General features: G+C 45.2%; 2 protein-coding genes across 4 annotated transcripts; both read left to right on the forward strand.

Annotated features, from left to right (window-relative positions):
- The first annotated feature begins 342 nt into the window (after positions 1-342).
- Positions 343-10,881, forward strand: stard3 (StAR related lipid transfer domain containing 3). 3 transcript variants are annotated; one of them, XM_076265002.1, is made up of 16 exons: positions 372-405; positions 745-846; positions 1,439-1,701; positions 2,547-2,624; positions 3,268-3,345; positions 3,563-3,616; positions 5,255-5,372; positions 5,753-5,854; positions 6,050-6,105; positions 6,215-6,307; positions 6,407-6,469; positions 6,883-6,978; positions 7,489-7,568; positions 7,676-7,780; positions 7,900-7,993; positions 8,806-10,881. In XM_076265002.1, the coding sequence occupies exons 3-16, from the start codon at positions 1,492-1,494 to the stop codon at positions 8,911-8,913; spliced, it is 1,335 nt and encodes a 444-aa protein (XP_076121117.1). In that variant the 5' UTR covers positions 372-405; positions 745-846; positions 1,439-1,491; the 3' UTR covers positions 8,914-10,881. The 3 variants fall into 3 exon arrangements, with proteins under 3 accessions (XP_076121116.1, XP_076121117.1, XP_076121115.1); XM_076265000.1 differs by having other exon boundaries at positions 391-405; positions 687-846; XM_076265001.1 differs by lacking the exon at positions 745-846 and having other exon boundaries at positions 343-405.
- A 2,603-nt stretch (positions 10,882-13,484) lies between these two features.
- On the forward strand, positions 13,485-17,225 carry LOC143102814 (melanoregulin). The gene is made up of 5 exons (XM_076266627.1): positions 13,485-13,576; positions 13,759-13,921; positions 14,615-14,705; positions 15,034-15,197; positions 17,004-17,225. The coding sequence occupies exons 1-5, from the start codon at positions 13,485-13,487 to the stop codon at positions 17,223-17,225; spliced, it is 732 nt and encodes a 243-aa protein (XP_076122742.1).
- The last annotated feature ends 1,852 nt before the right edge of the window (positions 17,226-19,077 follow it).

Here is a 19,077-nt window from a genome sequence, read left to right on the forward strand (position 1 = left end):
GAGGCGCAAAACAAGGTCTTACACAACCTTCACCTTCATACTCACTTCTCCTATACAATAATAGGCCTAATAGGCAGGGGCAAAACTTTGAATTGAAATCCCAATACCTTCATCATGTTCTTCCAGCAAAATCAAATTCAGTCTGGACAGCTCAGTGTATAACCGAGGTCAGAGTATAATGCTATACTATACTACAATATATGCCATACTATTTTAACAGTAGTTAAACTTTCATGAAGTAAATAAGTTGCAATTAGGCTATTTAAATTCATCTTCAATCTTCAGTGTCATCCCAAAATACAACTTTTGCTCTTGAGGAAGTGACACAGTAACCCATATCCGGCTAAACGCGGCATTCCCGGAAGAAACCAAGCAGCTGATCCGCGATGCTTTGCAAGTAATCAGGTGAGTTTGGAAAATAGTTAGCCGCGGGTTTGCAGATAAGGTCATTGGTGTCTGTAGTGATTTGTTGTTAACATAGAGGTCGTGATCAAAGACATGGCGTGTTTGGCGAGTGGCAACGGGAGGAAAAAACGAAACGATATTTAGCCTGCTAGCATTTGCATGAACCTAAGTTTAACGTTAGCTATGTGTTGTTCACTCAGTCAGCGATATATCAAATGCTAGTTTGCCAGGAGTCTAGGCAGGAAGAATCGGTATGTGAAAAATGCCATCATCTATTTCAGAAGACTCATTTCAACGTGTACCATGGGTACACATGGGCGTTTGTTTGCGTTACTTTAGGAAGCTGGCTGCTATCTACGTGCTGTATCAATGGCAATTTGCTAGTTCATTAGCAGCGGTCCGAATACAAGCAAACTTTTAATAAACCTGAGATAAACACTGGTAAGTTCACGCTGATTTAATTATCTGTTCGTCTGTCTGTAGAACCGTCTTGATTTGTTGTATAATTAAAGGTGTTTGTTTATGTCATGGGGTCCCCTGCTGATAGTGAGTAACGGTACACAATAGATACTCTTGACATAGCTTGATGGATAGACAAATGTTCCTAATGATATAAGTTAGGGGTTTGTATCGAGACAGTTTACAGCGTCTTTCGCCATATCCATGGCTTTGTTCAAAGTCCACACTTATTGTGTTTGTTCATGCTGGCAATTTGTCATGGTTTGTTGAAAGTTGTACTTTTAAGAGAGAATTGGTTCATAACAAGTTTGGAAATGCAAGCTAAGTGGATTGTTCCCAAGTGCATTTCTGTGACTGCTGCATTAGCACACATTTTCATAACATTAGTCTATTTTGCCAAAACATGCATCACAGTTTGCACTGAAGGTATGATGCTTTTGATCATTCCGTACCATTAACAGGTAGAATTATGTGTCCCCAGTAATGTTCTCTGAAAGTCACACTTGTCAAGTCTTTTATTCTGAAACCAGTGTTTGGAACTACTTCCACAATTCCTCTACTGTTCTGTCTTTAGTGCTTCCCCATTTCCCTGCCCTACCACTTGGTGCGTTCCCCTTGTCAGAGGCCATGCCGGGTGGAGTGGACAACGGTGACTTTGTGGGGAGCCTGCCTGCCATTGCCTCCCTGAATGCGTCCTACTCGCAGGCCTCTCTGTCCCTGCCGTCTCCATACTACCTACCCACCCGGAAGGCCATCTCGGACGTGCGCCGCACCTTCTGCCTCTTCGTCACTTTCGACCTCCTCTTCATCTCCCTACTTTGGATCATCGAGTTGAATGTAAGTGCATGTATCGTCTGGGCGTGATTGATGATGTTTATGTTCCAGAAAAGTTTGGTTGTGTCGGTATTGATTTGTACTTTCATTTGGGTTATGGAGAGCCACCATGTCACTTCATAAAGTCACTAGGCTACATGCTTTCAATCTAGTATATACTATAAAGCACTCATTGAATTGCATTTGGATATGCAGTGTGCTGTAGACACAAACTTGTCTAGTGGATCTGTTCACCTTTGTTTGGAAAGTTTGACTGACATTTACAGTAGATGGAGTGTCAGGGTAGCTAGGGTCAGGGTGCTACTTTGGTAATTGGCCTATCCATTCACACTTGTTTGCTTTTTTGTGTTATTTTCAACACATATTGTGTAACAAATAAAAAAAGGAAACAACACAAACTGTGTTGTCCCTATCTGGACACAGAGATGTGTTAAAAAACAGTTGTGGTTATGTTGTTTTTAACACATGTGTTTTATTAGTGTTGTCTTACACCATCTCATTTCTCATTTTTTGCGTCTATTTCCGTTTCCCTTTCTCACCATCTATATAGCCAGTGGCTCAAATATAAAAATAACTAAGCTCAACAAGCCAGTTAATGTGTGTGTCTTCCAGTAATCATTCATGGGGTGAATCCTCTGCTTACAAAGACAGGGGGAATTGTACAGTTCCTGCATAGCAACAGGACTATGGAGTCATACATTTCTGCTATTTTGATTGATTCCTCCTGTCCTGTGTAAACATATGGTGTGCTGCAGAGCCTGACATGAGAGGAAATGCGCTCATGTACACCCCCTCCCCCCCTTCTCAGTTCTGTGCTGAGTTAACTGGTTACCTTTTCTCTTGATCAGATCGCTAAGAACATTTGGGACAGTCTCCAGAATGAGGTCATCCAGTACAACTTCAAGTCCTCGTTCTTTGACATCTTTGTAAGTACAGTGGAGCATTTGATCAAGGCAGCCGTTGAACTTCCCTGCCAAAAGGGGTGATTAAGAAATGACCCCCAGTGACGGTCATCTCTGTGGCATTCTCCGTGTCATCCCTTGCTAGTAGTGGCAGCAGGGGAGTGTCCAGGTGGCATAAATCACATGACCATTTACAGGGAAATGTACACAGAAGTTAGATATTCCCCAATGAAGGAGAACAAGGAAACTTTGTTTTTCTGGATGATTATGTTGGTAGAGAATGGTCAAGTGCTATTGAAACTGGGTCAGATGTGCTCAAGCTGTCATGACATGTTTGTGATCAGGCCAGTCGGTTATGTGGTTTAGAGTGTATGCCCTGAGCCATAGGAGTCTACACGACTAGTGTAATGCATGACAATACTTTATTAGTCTATAAACATTATTACTCTATATACTTGAATGTTGTCACTTTGGATAAAAGCATCAGTGTGTACATGTAAATATTAGATTTATTTTTACATTTTGTGAGTGTGTTTTAGTGACAGAATTCTGTATTTATTTTGTATTGAATATTGATTTAGTCTTTCTATCTCCACTCTTCTCTCTCTATCTCTCTCTCTATCTCTCGCCCTCCTCTCTGGCCACCTCTACCCTTTGTCTTTTACAGCTCCTTGCCCTTTTCAGGTTTTTGTGTTTGCAACTGGGGTATGCAGCTTGTCGGCTAAAGCATTGGTGGGTCATTGCGGTAAGATATAGCTCAAGTGCACACACACACGCACGCACGCACACGCATACATACACACATACACACACATGTGCTCAGACACTATAGATGCTGACACAAATAAGCTTCAAGTTGTCACATGATGAGACTACGTACTGACTGAAACAGCACACTGTTTTTTCCAGTGTGGTCGCTGAACTTCCTGTGCTGATTTAGCTTGTTTGGTCTCTCATTACAGATCACCACCCTAGTGACCAGTGCCTTTCTTGTCACCAAAGTCATCCTTTCAGATGTGAGTGTATGAATATTTCCTCTTGTGTGTGGGGTGTTTGTGTGTGAGAGAGTGTCTTCACTGAAGAAGATGGTGTAGAAGAAAAAATGTGAGAGAGTTTGGGATATGTCACTCTCAGAATATGAAGTGAAACTTGGTTGTCCAGACATCTTTACAGTCTCTGTTACGAGTAGGTGTTTGCCTTCGAAAAGATAACCGAAGGTTGACCTTGAGTTTGAGATTTGCTTCTCAAAAGGGAAGTGGTGTGTGTGTGTGTGTGTGTGTGTGTGTGTGTGTGTGTGTGTGTGTGTGTGTGTGTGTGTGTGCTCCAGCGCTCATGCTATCAGTTGGGGCATGCCATAAAGAAATGAGTCCAGTGTCGCGAAAAAAATAAATAGTTTATTGGATATTCATAATCCACAGACCTTAGGTTTTAAGACAAGGGGTCATTTGTTCAATGCCATTTAGCCAACCTAGAGATATTGGCTGAACCGGCTGCCACATTCAGAATCTCTATTGTTTAATCCGAAAGATCCGAACTACACAGCGCAGCTTCTAAATGCTCCATTCGCGCAGGCAGTAAAACGGAAACTTCCCTGTTCTCACGTACAGCAAGCGTCTGAACGAGGAAGAAAAACGTCAACTTTCATTATACAACAATCACTATATCTCAAGATGGATTTCCGCGACACTAGGCTCATTTCGTTGTGGCACGCCCCGTTTTTACATTTTTCGGTGTAAGATATGCACACACACAGTCAGGCAAAGTGACCATGTGTTTGAATGTTAAAATGTGCTTCATCCATAAGACTTTAATGTGATGCATTTGTGAGTATCTCTTCACACACACCCACACATTATTGACCACAACATTGACAGTGCCTCCAAATGAGCCAATGATGAGCATTGCTTAGTGTCACATGGAGACCTTCACACCAAACGCTTTCCCCAGAGAGGCCCAGTGTATGTGTTAAAAACTATAGAGATGATGTTGTTTTTCATGGTGATGTGAATCTCATTTAGGTTTAGTTTGATTTAGATAACTGAGGTGACTATCCCATGTCTTCTGTTGGAACTGGAATTGTAGTGTCTAGACGATCAGTTATCTTACACACACACACACACACACTCTAGTATGCTATTTACACCAAGCAGCTTACAGGTATTTGTGCGTTACAGCCATTGACTTGAAGACTAAGGCCTGGGCTAGTCCAGGGCCGCAACTGAAGCACTCCGTTCTCGGAGTGTAAAAATAGATTTAGAAGACTGGTCGAATTTTTTCAAACGTCAAAAGCACCACTGTCACGTCTGGTGTAGCCAGTTCCATTGCACATAGTGGAAGCTCATTGTTGCAGCAGACGCTTCACAAACAGAATGCGTTAGTTATGTGTCCGCTGTAGCCTTCCTGTAAGATTAGATCAACTGTTGTGATGATGTGATATGAGGTTGGGCTGTACAGGGTTTAGTACGGATGTGATATGAGGTTGGGCTGTACAGTGTTTAGTACGGATGTGATATGAGGTTGGGCTGTACAGGGTTTAGTACGGATGTGGTATGAGGTTGGGCTGTACAGGGTTTAGTACGGATGTGGTATGAGGTTGAGCTGTACAGGGTTTAGTATGTATGTGATCTGAGGCTCTGTGCCTTGTCTTTCCACAGCTGTTCAACAAGAATGCCTTTGGCTACGTGCTGCCCATCGCCTCATTCGTGGTGGCCTGGCTGGAGACCTGGTTTCTGGACTTCAAAGTCCTCACACAGGAGGCTGAGGATGAGCGGGGTGAGTGAAGGTGTGAGCGTGGAGGTGGAGTCTGTGTGTGGGGGGGGGGGGGGATGGGGGGACAGGGGCATACACCAACTGTATGCGCTTAACGGAAAGTTATATGTTACTTTGTTGGTGTCCTCTATTCGACAGTGACATAGTTGTACTGTGTGAAAACGTGAGCATTTCATGTTCCAACTTGCCTGTTCATCTGTAAAGTGTGTTTTCCACTGCTGCTGCTTCAGCTTCCTCAACCGCGATTATTAGGAGTTTGAAAACACTCCCGAACACGCCATTGCGAGTCTGTCACTTTGGATAAAGACGTATGCTAAATGCCGGTCACTTAACTTTAGTTCAAATGATGTGATGTTGAATCTCTTTCTCTCTGCCCTCCTCAGCGTATCTGGCTACAGTGCAGGCTGCCTGTGAGCGAGCCCCTATGATCTACCCCAGAGCGGTGTCTGATGGACAGTTCTACTCCCCACCTGAGTCTCTGGCAGGTAACACCGCCTCTCCGCCTCACTCATGTCTCTCACTCATTGCTTCCTCTGCTGACTACATGATGCACAACACAAGCATATGATTTAATGAAATGAGCCATTGACATATGAATTAAGTCTGTGTGTGCGTGTGTGTGTGTGTGCGTGTGTGCGTGTGTGCGTGTGTGCGTGTGTGTGTGTGTGTGTGAGACACAGGCTCTGACGAGGAGATGGATGAAGACGGTGTGGGAAGGAAGGCTGTGACCACACAGGTACTGTACCTGTGCCAGTGGCCACTCCTAGATGGAGTCCAGTTCTGGGGAAAACTGCCTAACTGTACAAGTCTCTCAAAACGACGTTTTTCCTGTGTGTGTGTGTCAGGAGAAGGAGTTTGTGAGGCAGGGGAGGGAGGCCATGACTGTGGTGGAACAGATACTCTCTCAGGAGGAGAACTGGAAGTTTGAGAAAAACAATGTGAGTGTTTATGTGTGTTTGTGATTGAGAGGTGAAGAGAGAGAGTGGATCTTTGTCTATTCCGTATTGAACACCTTCCTGTTTTCCTTCCTGCTGTAGGATATCGGGGACTCCGTGTACACCCTGGAGATCCCCTACCATGGAAAAACCTTCATCCTCAAGGTACAGCAGTCCAGCACAAACAAAAATGACTGGTTGTCTTCATTGAGCCCAACTAGTGATATTCCATGTATGTGTTTAGTGACTAACCCAGATAGGTTAACTCAGAGTAAGGGGTAAACCTCCTAACGGAAGAGCCCAGTGACGTCACTGTATTAGTGAAACTTTCATAGCCTCATGTTTTTCCTCAAGTTTGAGGAGCATCTGCCTGATTTGGTAGGTAGGGGGAGGGGGCTGGCAGGGTGACCGATCTTTAGCAGGGTACTGGTCATGTAGGGGGTGGTGTGTTCTTCGCAGTCTAAACAGGGTTATGGGTATTGTTGAAAAATGTTGCTCAACTCAGAGAGTGTGTGTGTTCGTGCGTGTGCGCGTGTGTGTGTTCGTGCGTGTGCGCGTGTGTGTGTGTGTGATCATAGGCCTTTATGCAGTGTTCTGCAGAACTGGTATATCAGGAGGTGATTCTACAACCAGAGAAAATGGTACAGTGGAACAAGACAATATCAGCCTGTCAGGTGAGTTCTACACAGGCCTTATCAGCACCTACACACACACACACACACACACACAGAGACACACACATACAGACACACTTAAATTAATGTTGGACATGCTTTGTGTTTGAAAGGTCAGTTAAAAGATGTTTAACTTGCTCATGGAATTGTTTTCTCTATCTATCTATCTCTATCTCTATCTATCTCTATCTCTATCTCTAAATTTAAATTCAAGTTGCTGTATTAGCATGACTGTATGGGAACAGTGTTGCCATAGCTATTGTTACATACAACATAACACATAATAACATAAGACCGTAAAAGAAAAAACAAATACAAAGAATACATAAGTGCGTGTGTGTGTGTATCACAGACACAAATTTGTTTTAGTCCCTCAGATCCTCACATTTCAAGATAAATTGTGCTTCTACGGCAGCAGAGTGCCCCTTCACCAAGAAGTATGGTCATTTTTTTTCCACTGTGAATTCATTTAATTCTCTCACTCTCTCCCCCCCACCCCCCCTCCTCCAGATATTACAGAGAGTAGATGATAATACTCTGATCTCGTATGATGTCTCTGCTGGAGCAGCAGGGGGCGTAGTTTCACCCAGGTAACACTTCATATCACACACCTGTGCTCAGGCAGGCTATATAAAGGCAGAAGAATACACAGGATGTAGTTGGACAACATAGTGATTTGTCTTTGTCTATCTCTCAGGGACTTTGTAAACGTCCGTCGGGTGGAGCGCAAGAGAGACTGCTACATCTCTGCCGGCATGGCAACCACCCACGAAGTGAAACCTCCACATAGTCGCTTTGTCAGGTCAGTAGATCTCTGAGCTCTTCTGGGTCCGCTGGATAACGCGGGGTCAGGTCAGGTCATTGCATTTCTTTCTTTTTTGTTCCATTGCTGCTTCTTCAAGCTGTCGGGTCTCTTTTCAGGGGAGAGAACGGTCCAGGTGGATTTGTGGTTCTGAAGTCCACCAGCAATCCTTCAGTGTGTACTTTTATCTGGATCTTAAACACTGATCTGAAGGTGAGGTCAACTTTTGTGTGTGTGTGGCGTAAACAGAGCAGTAGTAGTAACATTTTCATACTCTTGCTGACCAAAGACGCAATCTACTTCTGGTCAAAAATATGAAGTAAATGTCACTGACATAGTCTGTACTGGTTTTTTTTTTTTGTGGAAGAAAGCAAGAGACTGAGGAGGAAATAAATATCAACAAGTAGGCAAGCTTAACAGCCAATCAGATTAACCCTTTTCCTGACAGCTCCGACTAAGATTTAACATGTTGAAGCTGCAGCGACCAAGCTGATTGAGATCTGTCTTTGATCTGAGATCTGTATTTGATCTGTCTGATCTGAGATCTGTCTTTGATCTGTCTGATCTGAGATCTGTCTTTGTTGGGGGTGCTGCGCGCATCGTGCCAATTGGAGCCACAGACTCTCATCTCTATAGCGGCGCGTACATTCGAAAAAAATAGACCATTCATTTAAAATGAATTTTACGCGTCTCGAACGGAACGATTCAGCGCCTGGTGTAGCTCATACCTTAGAATTATAAGGTTCTATCTGACATTTTTGTCAAAATTGAGCTATTGACATATTCTTATTCTGTGACGAGAAGGTGAGGTGAGGTTTTTCTTGTAGTTGAATGCATTTTTTGGACATTATATCTAAAGAGGTTTGTTCCGCTTATCAGTATAACTATGGAATTCTAAAAAAAGTTTTGAAGCTCAATTACTCAGAACGTGGATAGAACCTTATAATTCTAATGGGTCAATTTGTACATGTAAGTGAGTGTGATGGTGTGTTTTGTGGTGAGGTAAACTTTTTGTTTTACCTCAGGGTCGTCTGCCGCGGTACCTCATCCACCAATCTCTGGCCGCCACGATGTTTGAGTTCATGGCCCACCTGCGCCAGCGCATCACCGAGCTGCGCGGCAACTACCGGTGACGCTGAGCTGGAGGCCAGGCTGCACGGCTCCTCCGCAGGCCCGGGAGGAGATACTGCACCCTCTGGGAACACCCAGTGGGAGCTCAGCACAGGGTGGTTTTCGGGGACTCGTGTTCAAAGTGGGAACTCTCATGTGAACTGAACTAATATGGACCGAAGAAGAGAACCCTAAACTCACAGGACACTCAGTACATACTTTGACTGGACCTAAAAGTTGGACGATTGGTTCCAAAACCAGAATGACCCCTCTGAACACACCCAGCATGGCAGTCAGTCATGGGAAAGATGAACGTTATCTCTGGGATCACTCTTCCTTTCATTTTTCCTTTCCCACATTCTCTATTCTCCCTCTCTCTTTTCCTGCTTCCCCCATTCTCTCTCGAGATGCCTCTCTGCCTTAGAGCGTCAGGAAGGTGGTCTGTTAACCAAGTTGGACCACTGAGAGCGCCCCCTTCAAGCAGCATGGAACTCAGTCTAGTCACTAACAGACTCGAGACTGCTTCGCCATGCTGCTGGCAAGGATGTGAACTAGCACCCTTTCAAGGCCACAAGGCAGCTGATTATACATGGGCTCCTGAAGCCTTGGCTGCCTTTATCTGTCCTTTGTTTAAGCTATACCTGTCTGTCTTTTTATTTAGTTTCTTCCTTTGCCCCTTTCTGGCTGTTGCCATCACGTGATCCGTATGCCTGACCGCTCATTGAGAGGTCAATTTGCTCATCAGCCTCGCACGTTCCTCTGAAGTCCACATGACGCACATGACGCACATGTGATGCTTACACACCCTCTCCTCACTTCACTGTGTTGAACAGGAATAGCACCTCTCTACCGAGCCTTTGGGGTAATGCCTGTCCACTCCTCAGACAGTGAGACTGCCTTACGTAAGCATTAATGAATCCACACATATGCACACACATATACACGTTGGTCACGTTAGTTAAGTACTTGTTCCATGGCGTAGGGTTGACTAAATAGGACTGTGGGGCATATAGCCAACTCCGTGCTGCAAGAAAGACCCGGAGCCTGTCTGCAATTGACTAATGTCTACAGCATACATGTCAGGAGCTAACAAGAAATGTGTTAACGTTTTTGTTCACTAAGCAATGCTTGTTCTGTCAAAAATCCCTAACTAGCAACTGACAAACTGCTGTGGCTGCATCACGGGCAACTGTAACCAGACGATGCACTTGTTTCTTTCTCTCTAATCTGGAAAATCCGACTGACCAGCCCTAACAGGCACAACAGTGGTCACATAAACATTACAAGTCACAAGTGTAACAAGCGTTTCAAGCCTCCCCTGCTGCACTCTTTACCTGTAGCGGCCAAGTGAAAGTGGATGTGGTTCGCCTCACCCAAGACAGACAACAGTGAGAATATGACGTTTGTTCTTATTTGCTGCGTGGAGGGATGATGGGGTTGCTATCAGTTAGTCTGTGGACCTGGCGCAGTCTGATTGGTCACATCACTTGTCATCATGAAGATGTTATTGCAGAGACGGGCAATCGGGCATGTGAACCTGTGGAGCACAGAGTTCAGAGAGAAGACTGGGCTTCACCAGCAGCAGAATGTGTTTTAATTTCTTTTCTCTGTTTTTAGGGGCATTCGAGTGGGGTGGGGTGGGGTGGGGGGGCTGTAATGTTCTGTTATTTTGCAGGGAATGTTTTGTTGTGCCTTCCTCACTGTGTAGACCATGTTTTGGAACTGAAAAATATCAATGTAGTTGCAGCACAGATTTTTCATTTGTTCCATTTTAGGATTTAAAAAATGTTTTGTTTCTTTGGCTAAGCCTATTTCTTTGTAAAAGACTGAATACCATAGTGTATTTAATTTTTTATGATTATATTACTCTTCAGGGAAAGTGCTTGATGGCCATTTCCATCAGTCTTATAACCTTGACATCTATCATTTTAAAGAAAAGTAAATTAAAACCTGAAATTCAAATCCTTAATAAAATTAAACATGAAGATTGACTCTTGTCTCTGTGGGGTGGAATGGTGCTGTAGATGGACTTCATGGTTATGTAATACACCACCTCTTGAACGGTTTTGCCACACGTTTGCCTCCTCGTGTGTCTGTCTCTCTGTCTGTCTGTCTGTCTGTCTGTCTTGTGATCTACACCTCTCTCACATGACTCGTTACACCCTTGTCTCCCTTCCTTCTCACACTTTTTCTAAGCACCTAGATGTCCACCACTTTCACATACGCTCATTATTATGCATGTGTGTTCATGTCAGACTCCTCCCCTTAACATATGATGGGACAAGGAAACACACTGCTCTCGCATCCAGACTTAATGTTTAGGGTGCATTGAATGCATTCAGACGAGACCTCTAAACACTAAATGTTTTTGCCAGTGTCTGTCTTAATAAGGTATTAGGTGTTGCTGTTCCATCATCCATGTGTTTGTCAGAACTAGAGGGCTTTACCAAAGTCCTTTCAGTCAAGTCCCTCTACTCTGCAGCCATATTGCAACGCTTTTTGAGCACTTCTCAAGCATCTATTTCAGCAGAAATGCGCCTGTGCAACACCAACCTTGCTCTAGCGGCAAGATCACAACACATGATGGGCACGATGTATTCACAACACACAACGATTGGCACAATGTATTCACATGTCAATGTTTTTGCCACGGAAGGGGCGGGATATGTGTAGACAACTGCCATATTGGCATTACAAACTAACCCCATGCATTTCTATGGAGGAAGTGCTGTGTCTCCTCATTAGGAAGTCTCTGGCTTTACTGCAAAGCAAGGCTACTAGCTCATCTAGATAACTTCTGGAGTAATCACTGATCTCTAGAGAACACTGGATCAAGCAGCTGGGGGGGGGGGGGGTATTCCAAGTGTGATTTAGTGACAAACCTGGGGAAGTTAACTCAGAGTAAGGGGTAAACCTCCTAATAGAAGAGCTATATGGCTTTATTCTCCTCAGAAAACAATGCCATAGGAGGTTTTGTAGGAGGTTTACCACTTACTCTGAGTTAAGTTACCCATGTTTATTACTAAACCACGTACTTGGAATCCCCCCCTGGACTAGCCAGTACCCTTCCATGCACCCCTCTAGATGTACTCTTTTGCTGACTGCACACATCCAGGCCAGGGGCTGAAGCCAGGCCACTCTGGTCTCATCAGCTGAGCAACACAAGAGCCTTCACAGTGGGACACGGGACTCCCTGCTGCCCCCGAGCCAATTGGAGGCCATGAGGGAAGCACACAGTTCAGTGACTTCAGCGGTGGGTCAGGAGGTACAGCAGACATCCACAAATAAAATCCGGCTCCTCCAGACCATTAAATGTCCACTGCCGAATGAAACTATGGTCAGCTCCCTGGGGGAGTATAATGCTTTGAGTATAAAAGCACCTTAAGGCAGTCCACTTACCATTTGTTTAGTTTACAGGATTATTGCACTAGACAGGACTCAAACCATGTTAATAGTATGCGTGTGTGTGTTGTTTGTACTCTGTGTGTAGACAGTAGGGCTGTTTTTAAGACGACTGTGGCTTTAGGGGGGTCTGTTCACATGACAGCACTATGACTGTCTTCCTTTGAGTGTGCCAGCATGTGTGTGTGTGTGTGTGTAAGGGATCTTTTCATCTCTGGAGCAGAGCGCAGCAGGGCTCTGGACGAGACACGCTCCCCCCAGCTCCAAACGTTTCACTGGAAACTCAGAATTGAAACTCAGAGGAACTTGCCATCAAGGGATTCTGGGACCCCACAGGATTTTCTTGAGCACTGGGTTACCATCTTCAGGGTTAACTGCCTCGGGTCCAGGAGTGGAGTGACAACCGGCTGACCCTCATCTGGACCAACCTCACTGGATAGTGTTGTGAAGTCACCTCAGTTCTCTTGTATGTGGGTGAGTTTACCTTCCCTGGTCTCTCCGCTGTTTTGTGTCTTTCTGGAGTGGATTGGTGGATTGGTTACTGGATGGATGACTAAAATTCAGATTTGTTTGATGGCAAAGGAATCTAACACACGTGTCCAGCCGGTCCACTTTTGAGCCCAGCGTTGAGGAGAGGCTGTCCATGCCCTAGTGGAGACACCGCGGCCTGCTGACCGTAGCATCTATATATCTATATTCATAAACTCATACGGTGAGCATCTATATATCTATATTCATAAACTAATACGTTGAGCATCCATATATCTATATTCATAAACTCATACGGTGAGTATCATATTTAAAGAACTTTGTACTTTATTGATAGTTTTAAGATTGTGTTAGAGAATTACAATATGTATGTGTACTGTGTATGCATGGTCATAGATGTGTCATTTCTTTTTACTCTGTGTGTGTGTGTGTGTGTGTGTGTGTGTGTGTGTGTGTGTGTGTGTGTGTGTGTGTGTGTGTGTGTGTGTGTGTGTGTGTGTGTGTGTGTGTGTGTGTGTGTGTGTGTGTGTGTGTGTGTGTGTGTGTGTGTGTGTGTCTGTGTCTGTGTCTGTGTCTGTGTCTGTGTCTGTGTCTGTGTCTGTGTCTGTGTCTGTGTGTGTGTGTGTGTGTGTGTGTGTGTGTGTGTGTGCGCGCATGTGTGTGTGTGCGCGCGCGTGTGTGCGTGTGTTTTAGTGTGTAAGTGATGGGTGCGGCCTTTAAGAGGTTCTGTGCTCGTTTTTGCTGCTGCTGTTGCTGTGATGAGGAGGAGGAGGAAGAGAAGAGACCCATACTTGGGTAATCATACACACACACACGCATGTACACGCACACGCACACACACACACACACATAAGCAAGAGCTGTATCTAGATGGGTATATGCTATGTCTAGATGATACTTTTTGGATCATCTGTCATATCAGTCTAGATATGTAGTAATATCTGAACTGTGTGTGTGTGTGTGTGTGTGTGTTTAAGGAATGAGACGCTGGAGTACTTCAACCGTGAAGCGCAGAAGAGGCGGGACCAGGAGACCAACCTGTGGAGCGAGCCTGGAGACCCCTCCCACTCTGAGAGAGATGACGATCGAACGCTTTACAACCTGCTGCAGCAGAGGGCAAAGACACGAACAGGCTCAACGGTACACACGCACACGCGCACGCACACGCGCACGCACACGCACACGCACACGTACGCACACTCTGACACACACGCGCGCACGCACACTCACACACACACACACACACTCACACACACACACACACACACACACGCGCACACACACTCACACACACACGCACACACATACACACACGCACACGCACACGCACACGCACACGCACACGCACACGCACACGCACACACACACACACACACACAGCTGCTGTACAATGTGCCCGAAATACAGGTCCTTAGTTATGACTGTCACAGATGAGCACATGCTGCAGACACAAATAAACACTGATGCTCTACAGACTCTCTATTAAAACACACACTCACCAGCAACACCAAACCTGCGGAGCTCTATATGTAGTAGTGGCAATCATCAAGTGCCATGTCTGAGAGCTCCACCAGGAGGCGCCCTGTTATCAAGTCATCATAAGCCTCAGTGCATATCTACAGTCCTGTGATCCTTCATCATGCATTAAGGGCCCTAATTTAAACCACTGGCAAAGTCTAAAAAATAAATAAAGGTCATTTAAAAGGCAACCAATGTGTATTTGATTCAGAATATGGCTGAGATACTTAATAATGAGGAAGCATCAAAGCATGGGTATCGGCTTCAGTCTAACATCAGTCCCTCTCCTTCCCTTTCTCATGTTTGTCCCTGCAGGGCTACCGTCGTCTGAGCGTAGACATCGAGGCCGTGAGGGATTTCAGACGTGAGGTGCGGGACAAGTGGAAGATGCTCCTGGAAAACCTGGGTGAGAGACGAGGAGAAGAGAGAGGCGGAGAGAAGAGGAGAGAGGAGGAGAGAAATGGAGAGAGGAGGAAAAGAGAGGGAGGAGGGTGACATGACATGACATGACAAGACAGAGGAAATGATAGTTTATGTGACTTTTTTTCTCTTCCCATAGAGAGTATATGTCTTCCCATAAAGCAGTTTTGAAATATCCAAATGGCGTTCATATGAAATGAGAGGATAATATGGGAAGGTGCTGAAAAGTTAATAGAGGAGAGATTGCTACTGTATGTCATTATAATCCAGCATGTGATTTAATGCACAGCCTCTCCTGTCTCTCATTGGCTCAGGTTTCATGGCAGAGGCAGAGTCTTTGCTGACCGTGTCATCGGGCGCCTCGCTGGACCGTATGCGTAACGCCCCGCGCTCCCGTGCTCTACTGCAGACCCTCGCCTCTGAGACCTCCATCTTCAGCAGCAGGGAGCCTCCACCCGAGAGATACCTCTTCATTCTGGTACGAAGCAGTCAGCCAGTATCTTACTGATCAGCAGCAGCCCACACAAAGATGTCTCAGCATAGATAATGCATTACACTGCAGATAGATAGCAGAACCTGCCTTAATTAAAAAATGGGCATTAGACCAGTCACACAGTTAGAATTTGCTAACCACAGTTCTAAGATGCTTCCATTGGGCTTGACCGTTTCCATTTTGAAATACATGTATATCTGTATGTTGTGGGCCACCATAGACTGAAGCCTAATGCAATCCTGATACCTGATACTCTTACATAACTCATACAACCTATTCGCCTTATTCACCCGGCGGGCAGAACGAGGCTAAAGGGTACACTTGCCATTACACCTGCAGATTCCAGTCCAGCAGATTGTTGTGGTAATGCACTCCGTTTGCAAACTGCCCAAAAAAAACTCGCTGAAGAAGAAGAACAGGCCAGTGAGCCCTTCTTCTTTTTCGGTGAGCTTTTTTTTGGCAGTTTGCAATCGGAGTGCATTACCACCATCTGCTGGACTGAGGTGTAATGGCAAGTGTTAACTTTAGCCTCATTCTGGCCGCAGGGTAAATAAGGCGAATAGTCAATTAATGTAAGTCTTTCCCAAATGAGGCCACTTGAGGTCCTTTGCTTGCTATTCTGTGTTCTTCCAATGGGGGGTGCCAGAGACCCAAGGAAGCTCTGTACTGTGCTGAATGAATCCCACGCTGCTGAGCCATCTGGGTCTGCACTGCAGGGGACTGCAGGGGCGTCTGGGTCTGCAGGGGACTGCAGCCATCAGCAGGGACCAGAGCTCGTGCCTGAACTTTATGCTAGAGCACGGCACCAAAGCATGGTGCGGGCCAAGCCATGGATGGCACCAGTACTGCCAAAGATGGTGCCAACTGGCCAATGACGCAGGCTTGGTCTCCTGAGAGCCTCAGGGCACCAGCAGCCTCAGGGTCAGATCCAGGGGCTGGTCCAGCCCACATCCACAGTCACCCTGCTCACTCGCTAGGAATCGGCCACTGAGAGGCCAAACTCTGCAACCCCCTTTATGTCCCACTGGACTCCAAGTGCTGCTTAGTGACAGTGTGTGCGGCCATGGCAGGCTTGTCAAGCTCCGTGAGTGGCTGCAGAGGTGCTGGAGCCTAAGTGGACAGTCAGGCGCCCCTCGGCATGATGGGAGCCGATTATGCAGCCTGAGGTGCTGCCTGTCGGACTGACCATAGAAACAGGCAGCTATTAATATGGGCCCGCAGAGAGAGAGAGAGAGAGAGAGAGAGAGGGAGAGAAACAGAGGGGGTGGGGGGGGGGGTTGGATTAAAACCCCTCTTCCACCATGAATTAGTCAGAGCATAGAGGAAGATGATTTAGTTATGGCTTAGTTGATGGCTTACTACAGTTTAGTTATTTATCATTTGGGATAGCATACGAGGAAAATGAGGGGGTGAAGGATCCACTTATTACTTTGTGAATAAATAAAAAAAAAACATGAATACATGGAAATGGATTTTTATATACATTATGTTTTATATTGAATATACACTTTTAAAATACAGTTTTAAAAGTCTATATGTTTGCTTTGTGTTGTATGTAAATATTATGTGTGATGTGCCCTGTCCCTGTTACTTGGACAGGGCACTGAACAGGAACCTGCTGGAAATCAGGCCCGTTTTAAACATTAAACTTTGTTACTTTTAATACTTTCCTGTATAATAAATATGAAATTAAATGAAAAATGAAAAAAACTCTTTAATGCTGTATCATCCACCTACTGTATGTGTTTCTTTGACACTTTCTCTCATATACACACACATGTACACACACAGGACCGTTTGATCTACCTGGACGCCGCTGACGACTTTGTGGCAAATGCTCGCCGCTTCTACCCTCCCAAAGACAGCGACGATGAGGAGGAGGTGTCAGGGCTGTCCATCAACCTCCCGCTGCTCCTCTCCAGAATCCAGCCGGCCGTGTCCGGAGGCGAGGACGAAGTGGACGGAGAGGACGGCAGCGGGCGAGACGACGACAACTACAACGGCCGCGATTGAACACAAGGAAAAGGGAGAGGAAGGGCGGGGAAGGAATGTGAGGGGAGAGAAGGTGCATGCTGAAGAGCTTACGGGAGGTGGATTAAGGAGCGCATGGGGCAATTCCACTGTCACATCCATAACGGCAACACAATGCCATGGTATTTAGTTGGCGTTATGGATGTGACAGTTTTGCGTGGCATTGCCCCATGTCAAATGTGATGTTTTAACATGTGATGTTTTAAACACCCAAAACCTGCATTGCTGTTTTAATTAACCAGATAGACCAATTAACCTTTCGCCTGACATGAATTATATTACGAAGACTTGACTTGACTTGATCTCAAAATAAAATTTTAGGAATTTCATCAATATTTTATCTTTGGAACCTGGTGCCTGCAGTAACATTTTCTGTATGTAATTTGGCCAGACAAGTATTACTTCCATGGCATGTGGTGCTTGTGAGTCTCTAGAGGGTCAGTGCAGCAGGCAGTGGTGTTGGGATGACTCGGAGTGCTCGACTGCAACGCTTCAGGCCCCTAGTGTCCCTTCCTAAACAGCAGGACTGTCTCGTGATCCTCATACTGTCCCTCACACAGTCACTAATTAAACATTCATGTTTCTTAGAGCAGAAACACAAACAGCCTTGCCTGAGAGAGAGAGACTGTGGAAGTGTGTGATGAAATAATTAGGCAAGTCTAAGAAACTCTTGAGAAAATAAATGGTCTGTTTAAGCATGATGCGTCTGTAATTTATAACCAACTGTGTCTGCATGCATGGGTAACTGTGTGTGTGTGTGTGTGTGTGTGTGTGTGTGTGTGTGTGTGTGTGTATGTGTGTGTGTGTGTGTGTGTGTGTGTGTGTGTGTGTGTGTGTGTGTGTGTGTGTGTGTGTGTGTGTGTGTGTGTGTGTGTGAGAGAGAGTCCAACGCCCAACCTTCTGTTTTAATTGCCATAAAGCTCTGCCAGTATTATTAATATCAATTTGCTGTGCCGTGTGTGTCTGAGAGTCTATGAGTAAGTGAGTGTATTTTTATTCAAGCTGTGTGGGTGTGTCATTTGTATAAGTGTTGGGTTGATGTTTCCATCAAGAGACCCACGTTCCCAGTCACATGTTGACATAAATACACAGTGTGTGTGTGTGTGTGTGTGTGTGTGTGTGTGTGTGTGTGTGTGTGTGTGTGTGTGTGTGTGTGTGTGTGTGTGTGTGTGTGTGTGTGTGTGTATCTGGTAGTTAGTGCTGTCTCCTTGTTATGTACATGACCCCTAACCCCAGCAAGACCCTTGAGGCAAGATCTGACTCTGACCCTCCCTCTGTGCCCTGACTGTGTGTGTGTGTGTGTGTGTGTGTGTGTGTGTGTGTGTGTGTGTGTGTGTGTGTGTGTGTGTGTGTGTGTGTGTGTTTTCAGCTGTTCTTCTGTTGCATAATCAGACTGCAGACTGTTAGGGAACCATCTCTCTACACAGCGACAGGAAAGCAGCACAGAGGCACGATTATATGGGTCCGACTCTTTCCATCACTACTCAACTTAATGTGTTGTGTACAGACTGCTGTATACAGTTCCAGTTTGTTATTGCATTTTCCAGCCTGTAGAGACATGTAAACATGCAGACACTGCACCTTGTGCTGTGATTCCCTCTAAAGCAGCTTTCTCATGCAGACCACAACTTGCACATCCATTTCCATACATAGCATACATTAACAGATGGATGTACAATTACTTGTGCTTGTTTGCATGCACATGCAGAAGGCATCCACTTCTACTCCAAGGACTCCATGTGCACATATAGAAAGTAAATATCAACGTGATGAAATATAGAAATGCAAGATATTATATACTGAAAATAAGTTGTGCAAATATTTGCATGCCTCA

This window comes from Alosa pseudoharengus, unplaced genomic scaffold (genome assembly GCF_046254945.1).
Source record: "Alosa pseudoharengus isolate Yale_2024_CS ecotype anadromous, Long Island Sound unplaced genomic scaffold, YU_APseudo_1.1 YU_APseudo_1.1_scf_4, whole genome shotgun sequence".
NCBI classification, from domain to species: domain Eukaryota; kingdom Metazoa; phylum Chordata; class Actinopteri; order Clupeiformes; family Clupeidae; genus Alosa; species Alosa pseudoharengus.